The 19,395-nt window shown below is 42.3% G+C and overlaps 1 protein-coding gene across 1 annotated transcript; it reads right to left on the bottom strand.

Moving 5' to 3' along the window:
• Window positions 1-548: 548 nt before the first annotated feature.
• LOC108602702 lies at window positions 549-18,874 on the bottom strand. Its single transcript, XM_017990857.2, is given in 7 exon segments — window positions 549-866; window positions 937-1,144; window positions 1,207-1,245; window positions 1,247-1,345; window positions 1,406-3,541; window positions 3,608-4,177; window positions 18,773-18,874. Coding segments are annotated over 7 exon segments (3,465 nt in total). The 3' UTR covers window positions 549-555.
• Between the last annotated feature and the right edge of the window lie 521 nt (window positions 18,875-19,395).

Below are 19,395 nucleotides of genomic sequence, written 5' to 3'. Positions count from 1 at the left end.
AGTATGAAGGACTCCAGAATACTCCAGAATCAAAAATTAAGTATATTATCCCATGGTTTTTATACTGTACAGTTTAAATGTATATTTATTTATTTGTTGTTTAATTCTCATGTAGCTTATTAAAACAGAATTTCAGATTGGATTTTGTGCCAAAATAATAAATTAGATATAAAGAAACTTAAACTAAGTTCATTCTCGTTGCTGCCTCTGATACTCAACATCATTTTTACACACAGCATTTTGCACTCGAACACTTAAATTAGACTATAACTATTTATAATGACTGTTTATGAAAGCGAAAGAAAATCCAGAAACAATTGGAATGGAAGCACCAAACTCTTAAGCTCTTCTTGTTGCTGTTGCACCAATGGTCTCTATGAAAGATTTCTTATCGCGATTTCTACAGCTGCAACGACTGTGGCAAGATGATTTCACTAACAATTGACGGCATATGCGATTATAATGAAGATGCCCTCTCCTCTGCTCTTGGCTTACGACACTAAAACAAAAAACTGCTCTAACAAGGCCTAGATGTGGCCACTAAGGCGCCACGCTTCACGCCAGCACACCGTCCAGGGCATGAATGACGCCATTGGTGGCTGGGATATTCGATGTGACCATCTGGGCATCGTTCACCTTGATCTTGCCGGCGGAGGTCTTCTGGAGCACAACCGTCTTGCCAGTGTAGAGCGAGTCCTTCACCTGATAGAAGCGCATGCCGGCCGAGAAGAGCGCGCCGGGCACAATGTGCTTCATGGCGAACTGCTCGGCGGCCTCCTTGTCCGTATACAGTTTCTCCAGCGTGTCCGAGTCCAGTTCGCTGAAGCTCTTGTCCACGGGAGCGAACACAGTGTAGGTTTTAACGCCTAGCAAGAGAGCACAGAATCGAATTTAGTTGCAGTTGTCCTGCGCACAAAGCTCAAGAGGCTGACTCACCTTTGCTTTGCAGCTTCTCGGACAGGCCAGAGGTGTAGAGAATCTTTAGGAAGTTGGAGAAGCGACCCTCGCGATCCGACTGCAGCGTTTGGAGCAGATCACCCACTGGCAGTGGGAACATGACGCGATCCACGGCATGTGCCACGCCCTGCGGGATCTTAATGTCCTTCTTGTTAAGCACAACCATGGCGCCGTTAATGGTGGTCAGCTGTGAATGAAACGAAGCTTGAATAAGTTCAGTCGAGGCTGGCATTGCCTTGCTTTGCTCACAGTAACATCGTTCCACTCCTGATCGTGCATTTTGTATTGGATTGACGCGCAGCTGGGTGCCGGCCAGGGAAACGCCCGTCATTTCGTCCTGCAGCGTGGCTATCTCGAAGGCACCGGGAATAACATGATGCAACAGCAACTGGAATGGAGTCAATTCGAAATAAATAAAATGGAACTGCGAATTGCATGTGAGACTTACACCACTCAGCAGTCTGGGATTGGAGCGGAACTTCTCCTCGGCTCTTTCGGGTCCGCCCAGCTGCACCAGCAGATTCTTGAACGCCTTATCGGTGGGCACAAAGATGGTGTAGGGTCCCGTTTCGTTGAGTATGCTGTCCAGGCCGCTCTGACGCAAATACTTGGCCATGGCGAACAGTCCGTTCTGCTTGAGTATGTGCAGCAGATCCTCGCTGGGATTGGCCAGCACCGAGGCGGCTTTCTCAGTGTTCTCGGTCTCCTGCACCAGCGCATCGGCGTATTGGGCTTCAGTCTGGGCGGGCACATCAGGGGTCTGGGTGATGTCCGACAGGCGCTCCGTGACCACGGGCAGGTGGGTGGAAACGCTGGCGCTGTAGGGCGAGGTGGTGGACACTGTGACTGGACTGTAGATGGGTGCTGGAGTGGTGCGAGTCAAACTGGCGGCGGTGCTGCCAAAGCGTGACGTATACGGCGTACTTGTGGTGCTGGTGGTGGTGGTTGTAGTGCTGGTGGTGCTGCTTAGGCGTGAGGGATGGTACTGGCGATGGTTGATGGGCGTGGCGCGTGAGAAGAAAGGCGCTGGAGTGGTTGTTGTTGTGGTGGTGCTGCTGAAGCGTGTGGTGCTGGCTGGCGCACGTGTTGTGGTGGTTTGGATAATCTTGCCGCTCTTGATCTCGACCACCTCATCATTGGGCAGGGTCAAGCGGTAGACCGAGGGCGGCAGTTTGATTTCGCCGCCGCGTATGCGCTCCAGTATGCTCTCCACCTCGGCGCCCGTTTGCTTGGTCTCCTTCTCGCCATTGGCCTTGACGCCCTGGATCTTGAAGCTGCCATCGGCCTGCTCCTCCAGATACACATAGGTGGCCTTCTTTTTGGGCGGCAACGTGGGCGGTGCGGACGTAGCGGACTTGGAGCTCAAGCCCTCGATTTCGTAGCCATCGGGTATGAGACCGCGCTTGGCCAGCTCCTCCAGCGACGGTGGCTCATCGGAGTCTGAGGTAATCACTGCCGAGCTGGCAATGCTATTGGCGCCATTGCTAATGCCCTGTATATCGCTAGCTGCGCCTCCATAAAGCGACGCCAGACTGGACAGATCAACGCCACCGGGCAGCGCCTGCACTGGCAGCGAGTCGGACTCTTGGGGATCGGGTGAGCGTAAGATCTGCACCTTGCCGCCGCCAGGCAGCGCCAAATCCTTGCTGCCACTGGGCGCCACATCGCTTAAGCTCAGCTTGGCATCGGCATTGCCCAGCGCCTGCTGCGCCAGCAGAGTTTGCAGCTGATCCTGCGAATAGGCTTGCTGTCCCTGCACCAGATTGGGATCCGTGGTGCGTATCACCTGCACGCGCTGGCCATTGGGCAGCACTAGGTCCATCTCATCGTAGGTCTTGTTGCCACTCAGTGGTTGCTGCGGAGCCTCGGACAATGCTGCCTTCAGTTGCTTGAGCAGCTCATCGCGTGCTATGGTCTTGACTGGCTTCTTGGCCGTTGCCTTCTGTGTGGCATACTTGCCCAGCTCGGCCTTGACCTGCGAGTAGATACGTTCTTCTTGGGCGTGGTGCTTAGCCTCAGTGGTTGTAGTAGTTGTCGTGGTGGTTGTTGTCGTCGTCGGATGCTCTTTGTAGTATTGCTGCAAAGCGCTATTGAACTGATTGTACTCGGTGGCATGGGCGACGGGGCGACCGCGTGGTGGACCAAACTGCTGCTGCTGCTGTTGGTGCTGGTGAAGCTGCTGGGCTGGGAAGTTGTTGTGCTGACTGATGATGGTGGGCAGCACGTGCTGCTTGATGGCATGCTGCTTGGCCAGGAACTCCTCGTGTTGCTGGCGCACCTTGTGCTGCGACTTCTCATACTGCTTGGCTACGAATTGTTCGTGCTTTTGTATCAGCTTTTGCTTGTACTCTTGATCTGCGGCCTGGGGCTGTGGGCCATTGCTGACGAACTGATGTTGCTGTTGCTGTTGCGCTGGGAACTGTGGGTGCTGCTGCAAGGTCTCGCGTGAGGGTTGCACGGGAAAAGCCGTGGACTGCACATTGTTGAAGATGTTGGGAACGGGCAAACCTAACTGTGGTGTCAGCTGATATTGCTGCTGCTGTGGCGCTTGTTGCTGCTGCTGTGGTCGTTGCTGCTGCTGCTGCTGTGGAGCGGCAAACTGTTGCTGCTGCTGATAGCTGAACTGCGGCAACTGTTGCTGTGGCTGTGCTACGCTTTGGAACGTCGGCACGGGCGCCTGACTGGGTAACTTCTGTGTGGTCTGTTGCGCAAACTGTTGAGGCTGCTGGAAGCCAAATTGCTGCTGCTGTTGTGGGTGCTGCTGTTGCTGGTAGTTAGCGTGGGATTGCAGGCGTGCATCGGGAAATTGCTTGTGGCGCTGTGGCAACTGTTGCTGCGAGCTCGCATAGTTACGCAAATCTAAAAAGTTCTGATGATGCAACTCGAGATTGCTGCCAGCTGTTGGCAATTGCTGCTGTTGACTAACTGGAGCTTGTGGAAACTGCGGCGATGTTTGCAGTTGATTCTGCGTAGAGCGTTGGAACTGTTGATTGCTATGCGATTGCTGCGGCTGCTGCTGCTGCTGCTGTGGGAAAGGCGCAAAGCGATGTTGCTGTTGATGATGTTGCTGCTGCTGCTGCTGATATTGCTGTTGTGGATGATGCTGGCGCTGCGTATGCTGCGTTGGTATGGGCAACTCTACGCCAGCTTGGACAAAGTTCTGTTGATTATAATTCTGCAAATTCAATTGACGACGATGTGCATTGTATAAGCCAGGCGGCTGTAAAGAGAGCGAAAGAGAGAGAGAGAGAGAGAGAGAGCGTGAGTAACTTGCGTAATTGTTGCTGTTGACACTAATTCCCAAGTTGGTTAGGCGGCCAAAACCAGATTTATTGACGTCAGCGTTAGTGAAAATGAAAACTTTGCCATTGAATGATCAAACGTTTATCTCCCCTCCCCTTTTCCACCTCACCAAATCACTAACATTTCTTCACGTAACAAGTGCATAACAGACTTGAACCAGTTTTGCTGCTGCTGCTCCATTTTCCAGCCAGCAGCCACAAACTAGTGTGGGTCCTTTTTGGGGCCAAGTTGAAGCCTGTCGCGGTGACTTAAAAAAAATGTGGGCTATAAACCAGTTGCAGTTGGCAATTTCTTTTTATGGCCATGTGAGTCAAGTGGAGTAGGTTGGCTTGATGACGTATTTGATTTGAATTTCAGTGCGAAATGTAACCGCCGACTCTTACTAATATTATTTTTACATCATTTTAATTTCGTGCTGACGCGAATTTTATATTTATGCAAAAGATTTATGAAAAATGTTATTTAAGGGCCAATTTAATCTGCCCTAAATAATTGAGTTAAGTATTTTTTCCCACTCTCTTGGGCTTGAAATGTAAGTTCATATCTAATTGTAAGTAAGTAATATTCGGTTATATTACTATCGCAGAAATCGATCAAGTCTGTTAAATTGAATAGTCTTAGCAACGAGTGGCACAGACTTAGAGATTGCTGAGACTGGGCCGGTGGCTTCGATTTGGCACTATCTTTCGCATATGAAGTGCTTAATATAATAAAATAGGTGCGGCATATTTCCTGATATTGAGCAAGAAAGCTTCAATGATATAATGGAATTAAGCTGAGAATTGATTCATAGCCAACCGCATTCTCTAGATCTAAGTCCTGGAAGTTGAATGGCGAAACTAACTTTAATCGGAGTCTGAGCATTAGTCATTATTAAATATTAAAAGACAGTTTACTGAGTCTATTAGTCTATATTAAATAAATATAATAATATGTTATTTTTTATTGTCCAGTCGATGGAATTTTTAAATGAACTAGTACAAATTAAAATTAAGTCATTTTCTGTTTGAATATTGCTTACAATGATATTGTGGTTTCAAAATTCAATCGATGACTATTGCAGTTTTTAAGCAATAGAGACAACAACATATTTTATAATATTTTTCAAAAAGTGTTGCTGCTGCTGATGAGTTTAGTCTCTTCACTTCCTTTCAAGCGACTAAGCCTGACTTGCATTGTAACGAATTTTCTTTTGTTTTCCCGCTGCAATTGTCAGCATTCATCATCATTATCGCCAGCAGCAGCAGCAGCAGCTTCAGCAGCGGGAGTGCCTGGGATCTTGGGCAGAGATTATACAAGCGTCGTTTGTCATACGCATCAGAGTGTACGCATCATAGACGCAACAACAACAACAACAAAAGATGTTGCTATTTAACAACAGTTATTCAACGCAGTTGTAAAGCGCTTGCAGTGTTAGGGGCAGGCTTATAAAATGCTTAGCAGCATGCATAATTTAATGGCCAGGGCTATAAATCTTACAGTGTTTTTTATTTTCTTGCGACACGCGCTTGCCATCAGATTGCCAGAGAGATGAGAGACGAACCATCATCAATAGACACCTGACACCAACAAGCAGCAAAGCAACACACACACACACACACACTCTTGGCTCTTTCTTTTCGCATTGTAATTATGTTGTTGGTTGGCCGTAATGCTGCAGCAGCTCATCATGACGCTGGCTGTCGAAGTTGTCAGTCATTGGGGGCCCGTTTGGATTATGCAACTTTGTTACAAGCAGCAGACACTAAAGTTTGTTGATATAACTGCTGCAGTAATGGGTTCTCGACTCGTTGATTGAGTTGTAATAAATTCGTTGCAGTTTAACGCTCAAAGCTTTCAATCATCAATCAACCGCCTCCAGCCTCCAGTCAGTGAACTGTCTGCCCTGCAAAGGGTTCCGCAATCTTCACTCATATTTTACGACTGCAGCACTTGGCACATTTTAATTTCACGCTTTATGCAAATCGCTTTCGTTTTCACAAAATGCCAAGCCGCCATCATCAATGGGCGTCCAATGGGCTGCGCATGCGCGAAGCTCTCAGCTGCGACAGTTGACTGGCCATAAATGCCAACACGCACTCGCATTAGCTACGACAACCAAATGCTGTCTGTCTCTCTCTTTCATTCGACTGAAGGTGTCACAGCATAGACAATTTTAAAGTTGGCGTTAGATGTTTGTGGATCAGCAAACAGTGGCCAGCTCTACCCAAGACAAGACAATTAATCAAGAGCTTAATCTTGACATAAAGCGTTGGAGTTTGCTCAGCGAAATTGGTTGCGTTGATTGGCAGCTTGCGGGTTTTTTATGAGGTCAGTTGCTGGCGATATTGTAAATTAGTAGCAATCCTATGTATTCTTCAGAACCGCGCCTCCCCAACTCCAACCCCGCGCCCCTCCCCCAAAGGAGAGAGGACGGGTTATGATGCAGGATCTTGGGTTCTCACGACCCCAAAAGCTGTTCAAGTTTCTGTGGAATCGATTATGTTAATTGGAACAAATGGTATGCAAATAGCTAGAGTCTTCAAAAAGATTCTTAATACCAAAAACCTTTTTATATCAGAATTGAAAGTTTCGATTTTATTCTTAACATCAAGACGAGCCTTAATCGATTGGATTGAAAAATGTCAAATGCTACAAACATTTAATTTAAAAAGCCTTTCTTGGACTAGTAAGTGCAACTGAAAATCGTGTTTGTTTTTTTTTATGTTAAAGAGGAATCCAACTTCAATTTTTTCTTGCCCTTCTTTTAAAACTCATTACAGGGAAGTCAGTGCTTTGGATTAGAAGTTATAGCCCCAAACTTTTATTCATTTTGAACAGGCAGAAATATATTTTAATAATAAGCAACTAATATTGTCTATTTGAATTGTAGTATTTAAAAAGAAAATAATTAATGATTTGAATAAAATTTTGAGAAAATCGTTGCTTAAAGTAACGAACTCAAGGTCGTCTTAGGCTTATCAAAAATAATTACAGTGTGGCTGGCTCATTTATCAAATAAAATGCATTTAACAAGAGTTAATCAAAAGAGCTTAAGGTGTATAAATTACTTCATATTTGGACTGTAAAGAAAGTTGGCCTGGGGGTTACGCCCAGTTTCTTGGTTGCCCAAATTGTATTTTATTACGAAAGCGTTACATTACTCTGGTATCTGGAGCTGTCAAATCAAACGCGCATTATGCTAATGAGTGAAGATCAGACATGAGATTTGGACTAGAAGTAAAGTGAAAACCGGTTGGCAACATTCAAAAACAAAGAAAGAAAAAAGAAACATTTACTGGGGGGCGTTCAACCATGTTCGCTGTCAGTTACATGACTCGCTGGCAAGCTGACTAATTTGTTAATAAGTCGTAATTGATTTCACATCACACACATACACAGCATCGAAGTCTGCGGCTCGAGATGAGCTTCAAATATTAAAAAACACAAAATGTGGCAAATGAAAGCGAAATTTCTTTTCGTTTTGCGTTGCGTTGCGTTTGCAGTGAAAGTGATTTGTCGGCACTTAGTGCGCCATTATATTATCGATACCGTTTAATCAGAAGATATAATGGCCAATCAGTAGCGCTCAAACACGTTTAGTTAATTAACTTACAGCTGCTCAGGCAGAAATAAATTCTCAAAAGCGCAGCTAACTCCGGGTATTGCCAATAATGCCAGCATAGTGTATCTTACAGATTGTCTACCGAAAACGCTGAGCGGCAAGTAGCATGCCCACTAGAACGTCCATGGCCAATGTGCAAGCGAATGCTCGAACCTCGTTTCGTATTCTGGTCGCACCACGCTTCAGTTCAGCAATGGGCTTTTTAACTGTGAATTTGTCTAGGTAGAGTTGAGATGTTTTTGCTCTCAGCGTTTTTATTCTAGGAGCCTGCGTTTTAGAGTAAATCAGTTGTCCATTCGTTGTTTCCAAGGGTGTCGTTGCAGCGGATTCGTTCGTGGATGTATTTGCTTGCCAGAATTGACTTGTATTGTGTAAGAAAACGCCATCCCCATACATGTTCTCGGCCAGATCGTTATAGTATTTGGGGCATAATTAATAGCAATAGCCAAGGCGCCCTAGTTGCAGCATCAGCAGCATCAACTGCAGCTCAAAATTCCAATTCGTGCTCACATCATCTGTTGAGCTTATCTTGCAGTCTTGTGATTGAATCTGCAATCTGCAGTTGCATGCCCCATGCAGAATAGGCCGAGCCTGAGAGTCTGTCAGTCAGTTGTCAATAGAACTGGTTTGTTCGCAATTGCCACATGGCTTTAAAATGTGCATAATAAGCATTTGAGATGTCTGCTTTGGTTTTGATGCTGCTGCTGTGGCCTGTTGGTCAATCAGCAGATTTGGCAATTGCCTTAGTTTGGCCTTTCACTTTTCGTATCGACAAATGGCTGCAGTTAGCTCAGTTAGCGATGCGATCTCATGTACAAAAGCCCAAGCAACTCAAAACATTTTAATTGCCTACAAAGTAGTTTAGCTCGCTACGCAAATAATTAATTCGTGGCTGCTCAAAAGAATGCACAACAGCAAAGCAAAAGCAAAAGCAACTGAAACTGAACTGAACTGAGCCCAACTGAAAGAGAAATTTACATAAAGTTGTGTAATTAACTGATATTTTGCCTGGCCTGGCCTGGCCAAATGCCTTTGAGCAACACCTACAACTCTGAGGCTTGCGGCCAGTAAATTCGAGTTGAGTTAACTTGCGTCCAGTTGAGGCACGAGGCGCTTGCCGCTTGCCGTTCAGCCGGTCACATGAAAGCCAAAGAAGCCACCAACAATTGCCTTTAGCAAGTAAAACAATTGCTCTGGCCCCACAACAGCAACAATATCAGTTACAACAATAACAAACCCAAACAACAATAGCAACATCAACAAAATGTTATTTAACAAATGCTTTGTGTATAAAGCTGCAATTACACATACAACAAGTAAAAGAAACTTGGTCAAACTTTATTTTTAGTTTTGTTGTTGTTGCTGTTGTTGTTGTTGATAATATCTCTGGCTTGGGCTCCCTCGGACCGCGACAAAGTGTAGAAAAAACTGCTGGGTAACCAAAAATGTTTAAAAATTAGCACGATTTGTCTAGTTGTTGGAAATTGCTTGCGGGTGTGCCAGCAGCAACCACAACAACAACAACAAGTTCAAATTATCGCTTGAATTTTTGGCCAGCGCGCATTCTAAGCGAATTTTATGCTTCACAAATTTTCCAATAAATTTGTTAGCCATTAAAAAATGCTCAAAATAATTAAGTTGTAAACTCTTTAATAGGTGCAAATAGTTTGTTAATACAAAAAAAGCCTAAAGGCACAACGAAAATTAAATTTGAAATATATTAAGACCAAGGAAGTTTACAAAATACAAAAAAACTTTAAATTAATTTTTTTAAACTTAATAAGAAAGAAACTGCTTTTAAGTATAAATGCAAATAATAATTTTATTTAATATATCACGTTTAAACATACAAATAATTTAAATAAAAAATATTTTATATATTATACGCAATATATTTTTTATTTATTTACTTCATAAATAAAATATTAAAGAAATTCGTACTTGGTTTTCAATAAATGCAAAGCCCAAGTTCTGATTCTGTTAAGCTTAAAATATTACACAAAATAAATCTTTATCAATTAGTTGAAGCAATGCAAACACTTTTGCAATAATTGCAAATTTTTTAAGCACTTCAATTTCACAGAATTTCTGCAAGTGTGTGCGCAACTAATTTTAAAGCTACGCAAGTTAAACTGAGCGATGTGCAGATTAACCCGCAAAGCCATTTTGGCTGGCACTGCTGTCGGGCTTGGCTCGATTCGACTGCAGTCGTTGCTTAATTACAGCTTTTGCATCCAGCAGATGCAAAATTCATGGCGCAAGTTGTGCGTTGCATAAGTTTCCTTTTGCCACAGGCTATGGCTGCAGTCAGTTGCTTAAGCAAATTTTAACACTTGCGCGCTCGCATTGTGGGCAGTTGACTAATTGAAAGTGAAACATGTAAATTAGTTGCTAACTGGGCTAAATGCCAATGGCCAGGCTATAAGCAGAGACGCCCCCACTGAGCGCGGAGACAATGCGGGGGGCTACCTCAGACTCTCATATGCTGTGGCTAATTTGACGCTCTCTGACATTTTTAACGAGCCGCCAAGATTTATTACATCATTAACGCTGCCCTGAGATTTAAGCTAAGCGTTTGTTATCTAAATAAAAGCAACGTGGTCACTGCAGTTTTATTGAGGTTTATGTGCTAGTAACTGCGACTAGTTAAAATGCTCGTATGACTAATTGCAAAGCGTTGCTTAGCTGTAGTTGCTGCTGCTTTGATTTTGGCTTGTTGGCGTGCTATGAACACAATTATGGCTAATAGAGAGCTCAGCGCTGAAGAAAGCGGTTATACATTATACTAGCGGATATATGTATGCGATGGCTAAGTAATTCCCAGTAAGGTCAGAAGGCTAATGGCAGAAAGTGGATAGAAAGCTCTTGAGGGTGGTCCAAGCACAAAGCAGAGCGCAGAGAAATATTCATTAAAAATTAAGCAATTAAAGTCTGGCATTGTAGTTATAATAATTTCGAATAAAATTCACTTTTCAAAACCTATTTTTGAATAAGATTTTTTAATAAATTTTGTAATTTCACTCTTATTTGCAGTCTGTGCTAAAAATTAATTGAAAGCAGTAAATCACAAGTTATGCTTTAAATTCTCAGCTCCATTTGCCTTGGACACGCTTTGACCGCAGCCTCTAGCACTTCAAGTCAAGCAAATAACTTAATAAGTACCCAGCTTAGTCAGTCTCTCAATTTGCCAGTCAGCATTCAATAATAAGCACAAAAACACAAATATAATAATAATAATAATAACAGACTTGCCACCATAATTATCCAAGACGAATTGCGTGCTGGTCGCACATAAAAATTATGTGCAAATAAAAATATAAAACTGAAAATATATTTGTCTAAAAATTAACTGCAATTTGACTTTCGAATTCAATAAATTTGACGCACGCAGCTCGCTTATTGCGTGTCTAGCATTTGTATCTGTATCTTTGGCTGTTTTGGCGCCCACACGCCGCCGCTGCCGGCAACAAGATTTATGCGTCTTGGCTTGTTGATGGACAGTAGCGGCGATCTTCAAGCAAACAATTGCAAGAGAATTCGCTTTCAAGTTGAGATTTGCATTATGTGCACAGCAATTTCATAACTTTAAGTTTAATTTTTTTGTACGCTCTTTAAAGTAATTGACGGACGCTCCACGCCCAAACGCTGGCTGAAGTTGAGAGCTTTCCACGCTCATCAAAAAGTTTTGGCCTTTTGTCTAGCTTAACTCTTTCATAATGTTTTGTTTATTTTCTTTGTGCGAATTTGCGAACTGCGCAGCTGAAATATTTCATAGTTATTTATTTTAGAGCCATTGAAAGCCATTGAATCATGAATTGTTTGTCGACTCGTTTTCATGGGCTGTCACTTCAATTGAAGGCGCTCAATTGCAATTGACGCCAAGCCATGTCCATTGAATATGGGTCGCTCCATAAGCTTAACTTGACCTTCTCTCATCACAGTTATCAGAGCTTTAGCATTAAAATAAATACTATGCGCTTTTTGTATCTTCAGATTGAGCAACATTTTCTTTCACATTTCGCGATGCATTCATGAGCTTTTTCTTTGGCATACCTGGCGCTCACTCATAATGGCAAACTTTACGCTTTGGAACTTCATTTCAGTTTTTTTTTTTGTTTTAATGCATTAATTACACATTAGCATTTAATTCAGCTGAGTTTTCTTTGACTGAGTTTTGGGTTGAAGACATTTAGACATGCGATTGCATTGTTTGCAATGAAATGAAAACTTGTTGCCGTTGTTTTGGAATTCATAATTTATAGGTTAGCAGTGGCTGAATTTAAAAGCTTCAGCGCCAACGAAAGTAAAGTTCTCTGGAAAACTCTAGCTCACGTATGGCCGTTTGGTTAACTGCTCGGAATGCTGCTGGTCACGCAAGCTTTGCACTTGCTACGCTTTTCCGAGAAGCGAGGCCAGCGATCCCGGTCGCGGGCATGCAAATTACAAGTGCAGGTCAGACTAACGTTTAGCCGGAGTCACTAAACTCTGTGTGGCTGCCTAGTTCGTGACAATTTTAAGCAATTTCAGCGACCGAGCAGCTGTCATTGCAGGCCTGGGCCCGTTAGGCTGCCAACTGGACCATTGTTTAGCGGTTAATAACCTGAGCATGTGACTCTTAAACCGAAGTTAACTGATTGTTATGATTGACAGAACGCTCAGCAAAGTTTCCCCAGGGAAATCGCATAGATCTTTAATTTAATTTTTACTCGTATTCAAAACTGAATACACTAAACATGAAGAATATATTTAAGCAAAGTTGCATAAATTAACACAATATTGAGCTTTGTAAATATTGTAACTGTTAACAAAAAGTTTACTGGTCATACAGTTATGTGAGCTTGGAAATCGATTTTCGATATTTGCCAACTTTAACAGTATAATTTACTCTTACTTTGCCATTTAAGCATTTAATAATAAGAAATAAGCAATTATAAGCAGTCAATTGAATATATTATATTACTAACATTGTATAGCTGCAAATTATTTATAATTATTTAATAATCATAATAAATATTTGACCTAAGATGATATCAAATTCATTGGAATTTGTTGAACTCAAAATAATAGAATATTTATTTTATTTTAGTATTGCACAACTTTATCGATTCATTTGCCCTTATCTGAATTTCTAGCCTTGCTCTTTTAATTGGCTATCCAATTGATATTCAGCAATAAATAAATATATCTATTTCTGTTTTATTATTGAGTTAAAGGTTTTATTTACAAATAATGAACAAAAAGAGAATTACATATATTAAAGTTTTTAATTCCCGTGCTATAATTCAAATCTTTGTGTTAAAGCCTTTTTAAACAGATGCAGATGAAGCTATTGTTAACTTCTATAAGTATCAGTTTAGTTATTTATTAAGTTTTTGTGCAATTTCTATAATTTTTTTTTTTGGAGCCTGGTCTATAATATTTGCTTTACTCTTCTAGTGTAATGTCTCATGTGCATTATATAATATCAAATGGCAGCTCAAGTTTTGTCAGTCTTGCAGCTTTTTTGTTAGACGAGTGTTTGCCTAGCTCTGTTGCAAGTCTGGGCGCATACTTGCCACTTGTTATACTTTTTGTTGGAGGCATATTTTAGGGCGACTGCGGCGTACTTAGCAGCCGTCAGCCGTCGCCCAAACTGTACCCAGTGTAACCCACTTCACACTAGAGTGCAGCCGCCATGAGCCGCCGCCGCCGCCAGAGCTGCAGCCTCAGTTGCTGCTTGGCACTTTCAATTTTGCAGCGGCGCGCAAAACTAAAACTGAAACTAAAACTAAAACTGAATCACTTTTCGCAAGCTTCGCTGAGTTTTGGTGTGGAGCGCAGAAGTTTTTGGCTTTTCTTTTGCATTTCTGTTGTTGAGTTGGCCGAACTTTTGCTTTTGCCAGAGTGCCGCAGTTTTGTTGCAAATAACACATTTTAATTTGTCTGCGGTTGCTTCTGCTGCGCATTTGAGTGCATCAGCTAAGCATGCAACACCACTGAGCGTTGCTTTCGATTTCGATAGAGAAACTGATTGCTGATTGCCACAAATAGTAGCAAGTAGTGAAGAAATTTGCAAGTGAGCGGCCGAAGATGCGCAATAGAAAAAATTAATTTGCAATTGGCAATTGGCACGTTCGGTTCTTCAAGCGGATTGCATTGGCCAATGGCGACCTTTCACCTCGACAAGCGGCGCATTCAATTAACTCCCAATTGCTCAGTCATAATTTGAATAACGAAAGTTAATGTGGCATTCGCACCTTTCTGGGCGCAAGGGTCTGTTGCAACTAAAACCACAAAAATGTCATTAAATAATGCCAAATCAATTTGGCCTCCCACTCCCACCCACCCGCGGGCTAACTGTTGCACTAACAGGCTGGGAGTTTGGCTGAAAACAAATTATGCAACACTTGGCTTGGCTTGCAACATCTTGCTGCTGCAGCCAGATCTTAGGGGCGGCAACGTTTAAATCTTGTTTGGAACTCTCTCGCAGCAGCAGCAGCAGCAGCAGCAACAACAACAAGCGCTTCTTCATTTGAGCGCTGTAAACTTTTCACCCATTGCATTGCAACAAAAACGAAAGTGCAACAGCCCAAGTCAACAACAGCAACAGCAACAGCAACTGGTTGCAGCTACAGCATCTGCATCGTCGTCGTCGTCGCTGCTCTCTGGGCTTGGTCTGCCTGCTTACGTGACCGAGCGAGCGGCGACGACGACGAGGATCGTTTGACTTTTGGCCATATTTGTGCTTTTGAGTTATGGCGAGAAGATGCAACAACCACAACCACTTTTTGTCTGCAACAAAAACCCGTTCAACGTGACGTATGAGTAATGCGGAAGTTGACACTTGCTGCGCCTGCGCCGCTGCGCTGCTGCTCTGCTGGCTGGTGGGTGAAAATTGCTTTGATATATTTACTGCACATTGCAGCACTAATTGCTGCATACATCATGGAAGCCATGCAACGTGCCATTTACAATTAGGCATGCGGCAAAAATATACAAAACTCATTAATGACCCAGACCAGCGTAACTGCCAAGCAAATTGACAAAAACTCTTTAGCAAGCAAACGCGGCTCGGCTCGGTGCTGTCAATAAACAGCGATGAGTTATGTTGCCAGCCCTTTTACTTTCTTTTCTCTTCTGGGGCTCAAGTAGTCGCTTGGCATTAATCATACGCCCCATGTGAAATCTGCTCAACATATAATGGGCGTAGTTCCGTCTACACCACACAGATATATCCATAATGAGCTAATAATTGCGCTGCCGAGAGGAAGCGCCTATCAAATGATTTATTTAGCTAGAATATTTGCGTGAGAAATATTCACATAATTGTGCTCAAATAGAAAGAAAAACCATTGATAAGAATACAACAAACTTTGTGAAATTAAAATTCGAAATCAGCTATTGAGAAACTTCGCAATCGAACTGGATTACTGCCGATTATATTTATTATTTTGTTGCACATTGTATTAAAAGCTTAAATGAAATTGAAATGTTTTTCCACTTATTATTGTTACTTCAGTTCTGATAAATGTTAAGTGAATTTATCTGCGCGCTGTTAACTCAAATCTTAATTTGTTTTGTAGACTCCAACCCAACCAATCACATATGTCAATCCAAAGATGGAATCGAATGAGTTAACTAATTGCTTCCTCGACATTCAGCTGAGTATTATCCCCATTATATACTTGCTCCCTTTAAATTTTAAATAAATATATAAGATAATAGTTATGTCTAAATTTGAATAATATAAATAAAATCAAGTGTTTCAATCGATAATAAATAAAAATGAAAACTATCGCTATAATGCATATTTTGTATGAATTATGAGTTAGGATGAGACTCGCTATTACCTTAACTATTACTAAACAGCATTGTCCTTAGAACCTTTCGAGCAGCTGCTTTGCGTGTTGAACCTTGTGACTTGCACATAGTTTGGATAAGATAGCGCGCGGTTTAAACGCAAAGAACGTGTCAGAACCAGAATCCACAGAATTGCTCGCTGCCCGTCTGTCTCGCATCTGTCCATTGACATACAATTCTTGGCCGGCCCTGGGAATGGCAGCGCAGACGGCAACGCAACCGCTGGCGATTATAACATAAACAAGCAACACAAGTCACTCTAACAAGCATAGAAAACTTTTTGTTTGTTCTTATCTTTTTTGTGGTGGTTTTTCTTTTGTTTGCTTGTAAGTAAAACTAACAAAAACAAAAACACGACAACAACACACTAAAAATGCATTCCAGCCACAATCACATCTTCCTTTTGAAGTCTGGACTGACGCGATGAACAGGAACGGTCACAGCTCGAGTCCAACGTGCCACCTAGCTCTTTGTTTTGGGATTCTTAATTTTACCAGCCCTTTTTAATATTAATAAATATGTATGGATGCCTCACGTAGCATTGCACGTGCAGTCGCTGTGGCTGTTACTGTACGCTGATTGAATGTCGTGAAACCAAGAAAGTCGCCCATCCTTGACTTCGGATCAAACTGTCAGTCAACAGCAGCACAACACCACCAGCAGCCCAGCCTGCTGTCCATCAACTGTCCCAGTTAGAACTGCGCAGAGCGTGCGCGTAACGACCTGAGACCCCAAGGCTTGCACAGCAATTAGCAAAAAGTATGATTTGCTTGCCATATGTGGATAAAGGAGTCTTCATGGCATTATACTAGAAGCCTACAACCAGTTAAATCAGTTCGCCAAAGCTCGCATCATTGTCAAATCAACGAAGTTGTAAATTTCATTTCTATTTGATACGCTTCTTGTAGGTAATTTTTATTTTGATTAATTTTTATTTTGCCACTTGAATTGCTGGAGGACAGCGGCGTCTATGTTTCGTTCCATGCGAAGAGAGCGGAGCGATAGCTCTTTATAAATATTTTGGTTGCATATTTATCTGAAAGATATTTTGTTGTCTGCCGCTCAAGTGACAAACTGTTAATGGTTTGTTGGGCCTGAACAACAAAAATGAAAGTTGTTTGGCAACCAGAATGCCAAAGCCGCACACACACACACACACACACACACATTGATAGTTGAGACTGATGACACTTGCGCTAGCTAATCAAAGTGAGCCCATTAAATGGCGCCAAAAGTTAAATTAAATCAAAATTGAGCTCATTGCCGGCACAATAAGCGCAAACAAATAAAAGTAATTGCGCGCTAATCACACGCAGAGCCAATTAGCTGCCTTCCGCGCCACGCCACGCCACGCCGAAAGCCGCAGAGTTTGCTTTTACTTCAACACTCTCGACTCGCTTGTTTTGGGGCATTTACTTTTGGGCTTGCTTGTAGTTAAGGCCCATTGAGAATTAAATTGAATTTCAATTGCGTTGCAGCTTATTGTTGTTAGTCGCTTAGGCTGGGGGCACGTGGAATCGAGTTAAAGTGTTGAGCGGAAGCGACTGCTTAATAAAACAACTTGATGAGCAGTTGAAGCTTTAGAGTTTATATAAAATTTGCCCATTATTGTTTGTGGCTTGAGCAAAAAAGTTAATCGCTTAGCTACGCTTAACCCAAATTCCTGTTTGTTGTTTAGTTACAATATCACAAATATTGCCTACAGCTCGCCTAAAGATCTTACGTAAACGCTGACAGACAAAAAATAGTAAAAACATGAAAACAAATTCCCCAATTATGAACATTAGTTCATCCGAAAATCAAAGCAAAGCGTACAAAATATTAACAAGAAATTCGTATTGAAGATAGGCAAATCAATTGTTGCGGCTTTTGGCCATGAAAGTGAAAACAATGTGTAGCAACGGATGTTGCTACCAATGGACCAATCGAATGGCAGCAGCAATAAGTAGCAGACTCTACTAATGGGACATCGATTAGACTGCGCAGCGCTTTAATAAATTTAAGGCAGATGCAATCTGAACTCGGAACGGAAGTCTGCACTGTGCTATTTGGCAATTGGAGCTGAGAATGCTGCAGTTGCCGTTGAAGTTGCCTTTGGCTTGAGGCTTGAGGCTTCAGTTGAGGTTTCAGTTTGATCGCTTGACCACTCGCAGCAGCGGCGCGAACAGGTTTATTATTATTGCTGGCTTTTGGCTGTGGTTGCGACTTTAAACGTTGTCATGTCTTTATGGCTTTTACTCTTGACTCGTTTTGTGGCGCTTCCTTTGCATCTTCATTAAATCAAGACCCGAAAAAACACAAAAAGGGAAAGTTCATTGAGGCGTGAGCGAGTGAGTGAGGCGCTGGCCAGTTGCATATTTCTGCGATTTGTATACACATATAAAGTATTTATGAAAATATTTTGAATAATTGAATGCTTAAGTAGCTGCAAGGCCTGGGAATATTAGCTTGGAATTTTTTTTATTTTTAATCGCAGATTGCATCACCCATTTATTGCCAGCGAGTATTTATAGCTGCCTCGGCAACAGCAACGAACTTTCTTCCCTAAAACTCGAAACTCGAAACTAAATCAAAAACTATGTCAATCTGCATTATATGGCCTAGCTAGTGTTAAAAAACAAAAGTCATAATAAAAAGCATAGCGAATATTTGCATAACATTCAATGGAAATGCAAATTGTGTGATGATTTTTTTTGTTCATCTTTGGCACACATATGGCCCGAGCCCAGCCCCAGCCCCAGCCCCAGCCACTTGCTTAAGATTCAACTCGATTCAGCTTGGCAATTTGGCAATGTGGAAATTTGGCACAGCTCCAGTTATGACTTGCTTACAATTTGATGAATGGAATGAAAGCAAACTTTAACATGACACATCTATGAACCTGCTTTTTTAAGGAAATGAACTATATTTTAGAAACACCAAGCCACATAAAACTTTATATGTACAGTCACGGAAAAACGTCTTAGCTTTAAAAATGCAAAATATCAGGTAACACACGTCAACACAGCGCTAAATAAAATTATACATTTTCATATATAAAACTGGGAGCCTTAATGTGATCTTGCTTACCCCATTAGGTATTCCTGCACTTGGCGGAGCAATAAATCCTTGAGCATCCGTCTGCACCAGCCACAGGCTCAAGCAGCCCCAAAGCGTCAGCAAGACTCGCATGTTGCACTAATATTTAATTTATTTATGCTTTTCTTTATAACAAAAACAGTCGCTGCACTAATTTTTTCTTTTTCTGTAAAACAAACACGATTTGCAAATTGTTAGTTGCAGTTAAAGTTTCCAACTTGGCGCGCCAGCAATGTCAAATATGCGAACACAATATTAATATACAAAACATGAGCGTTTTGGGCTGCGCAGCGCGTTTTCTATTTACTTTATGCAAATGCTGCAGTTTATTTTAAGTATTCCGTTAGCGTTGTTGTGGCTTTTTATGCTGCAGGTGTAAGCCGCAGACACGACTTGTCAGGTAAAAGTTCGATGCTTAACTGAAGATCATTAAACGTTTGGTTACAATTTAAGCCAGCGCTGGCAACGAAGATGCCAAAAAAAAACTGCGCGAAGCACTGCGCGCGATGAGCCAACGAGCAATGCACGCCGGCAACATGTTGCTGGCAACACGCAACGAGCAACAAAGAGCGCTGGGCAACGACAGCAGCAACAGCAACAGCAACTGGTAAAGA

This window comes from Drosophila busckii, chromosome 2L, assembly GCF_011750605.1.
Source record: "Drosophila busckii strain San Diego stock center, stock number 13000-0081.31 chromosome 2L, ASM1175060v1, whole genome shotgun sequence".
NCBI lineage: Eukaryota > Metazoa > Arthropoda > Insecta > Diptera > Drosophilidae > Drosophila > Drosophila busckii.
Note: the sequence above shows the minus strand (reverse complement) of the source record. Positions and strands in the feature narration are given on the sequence as shown.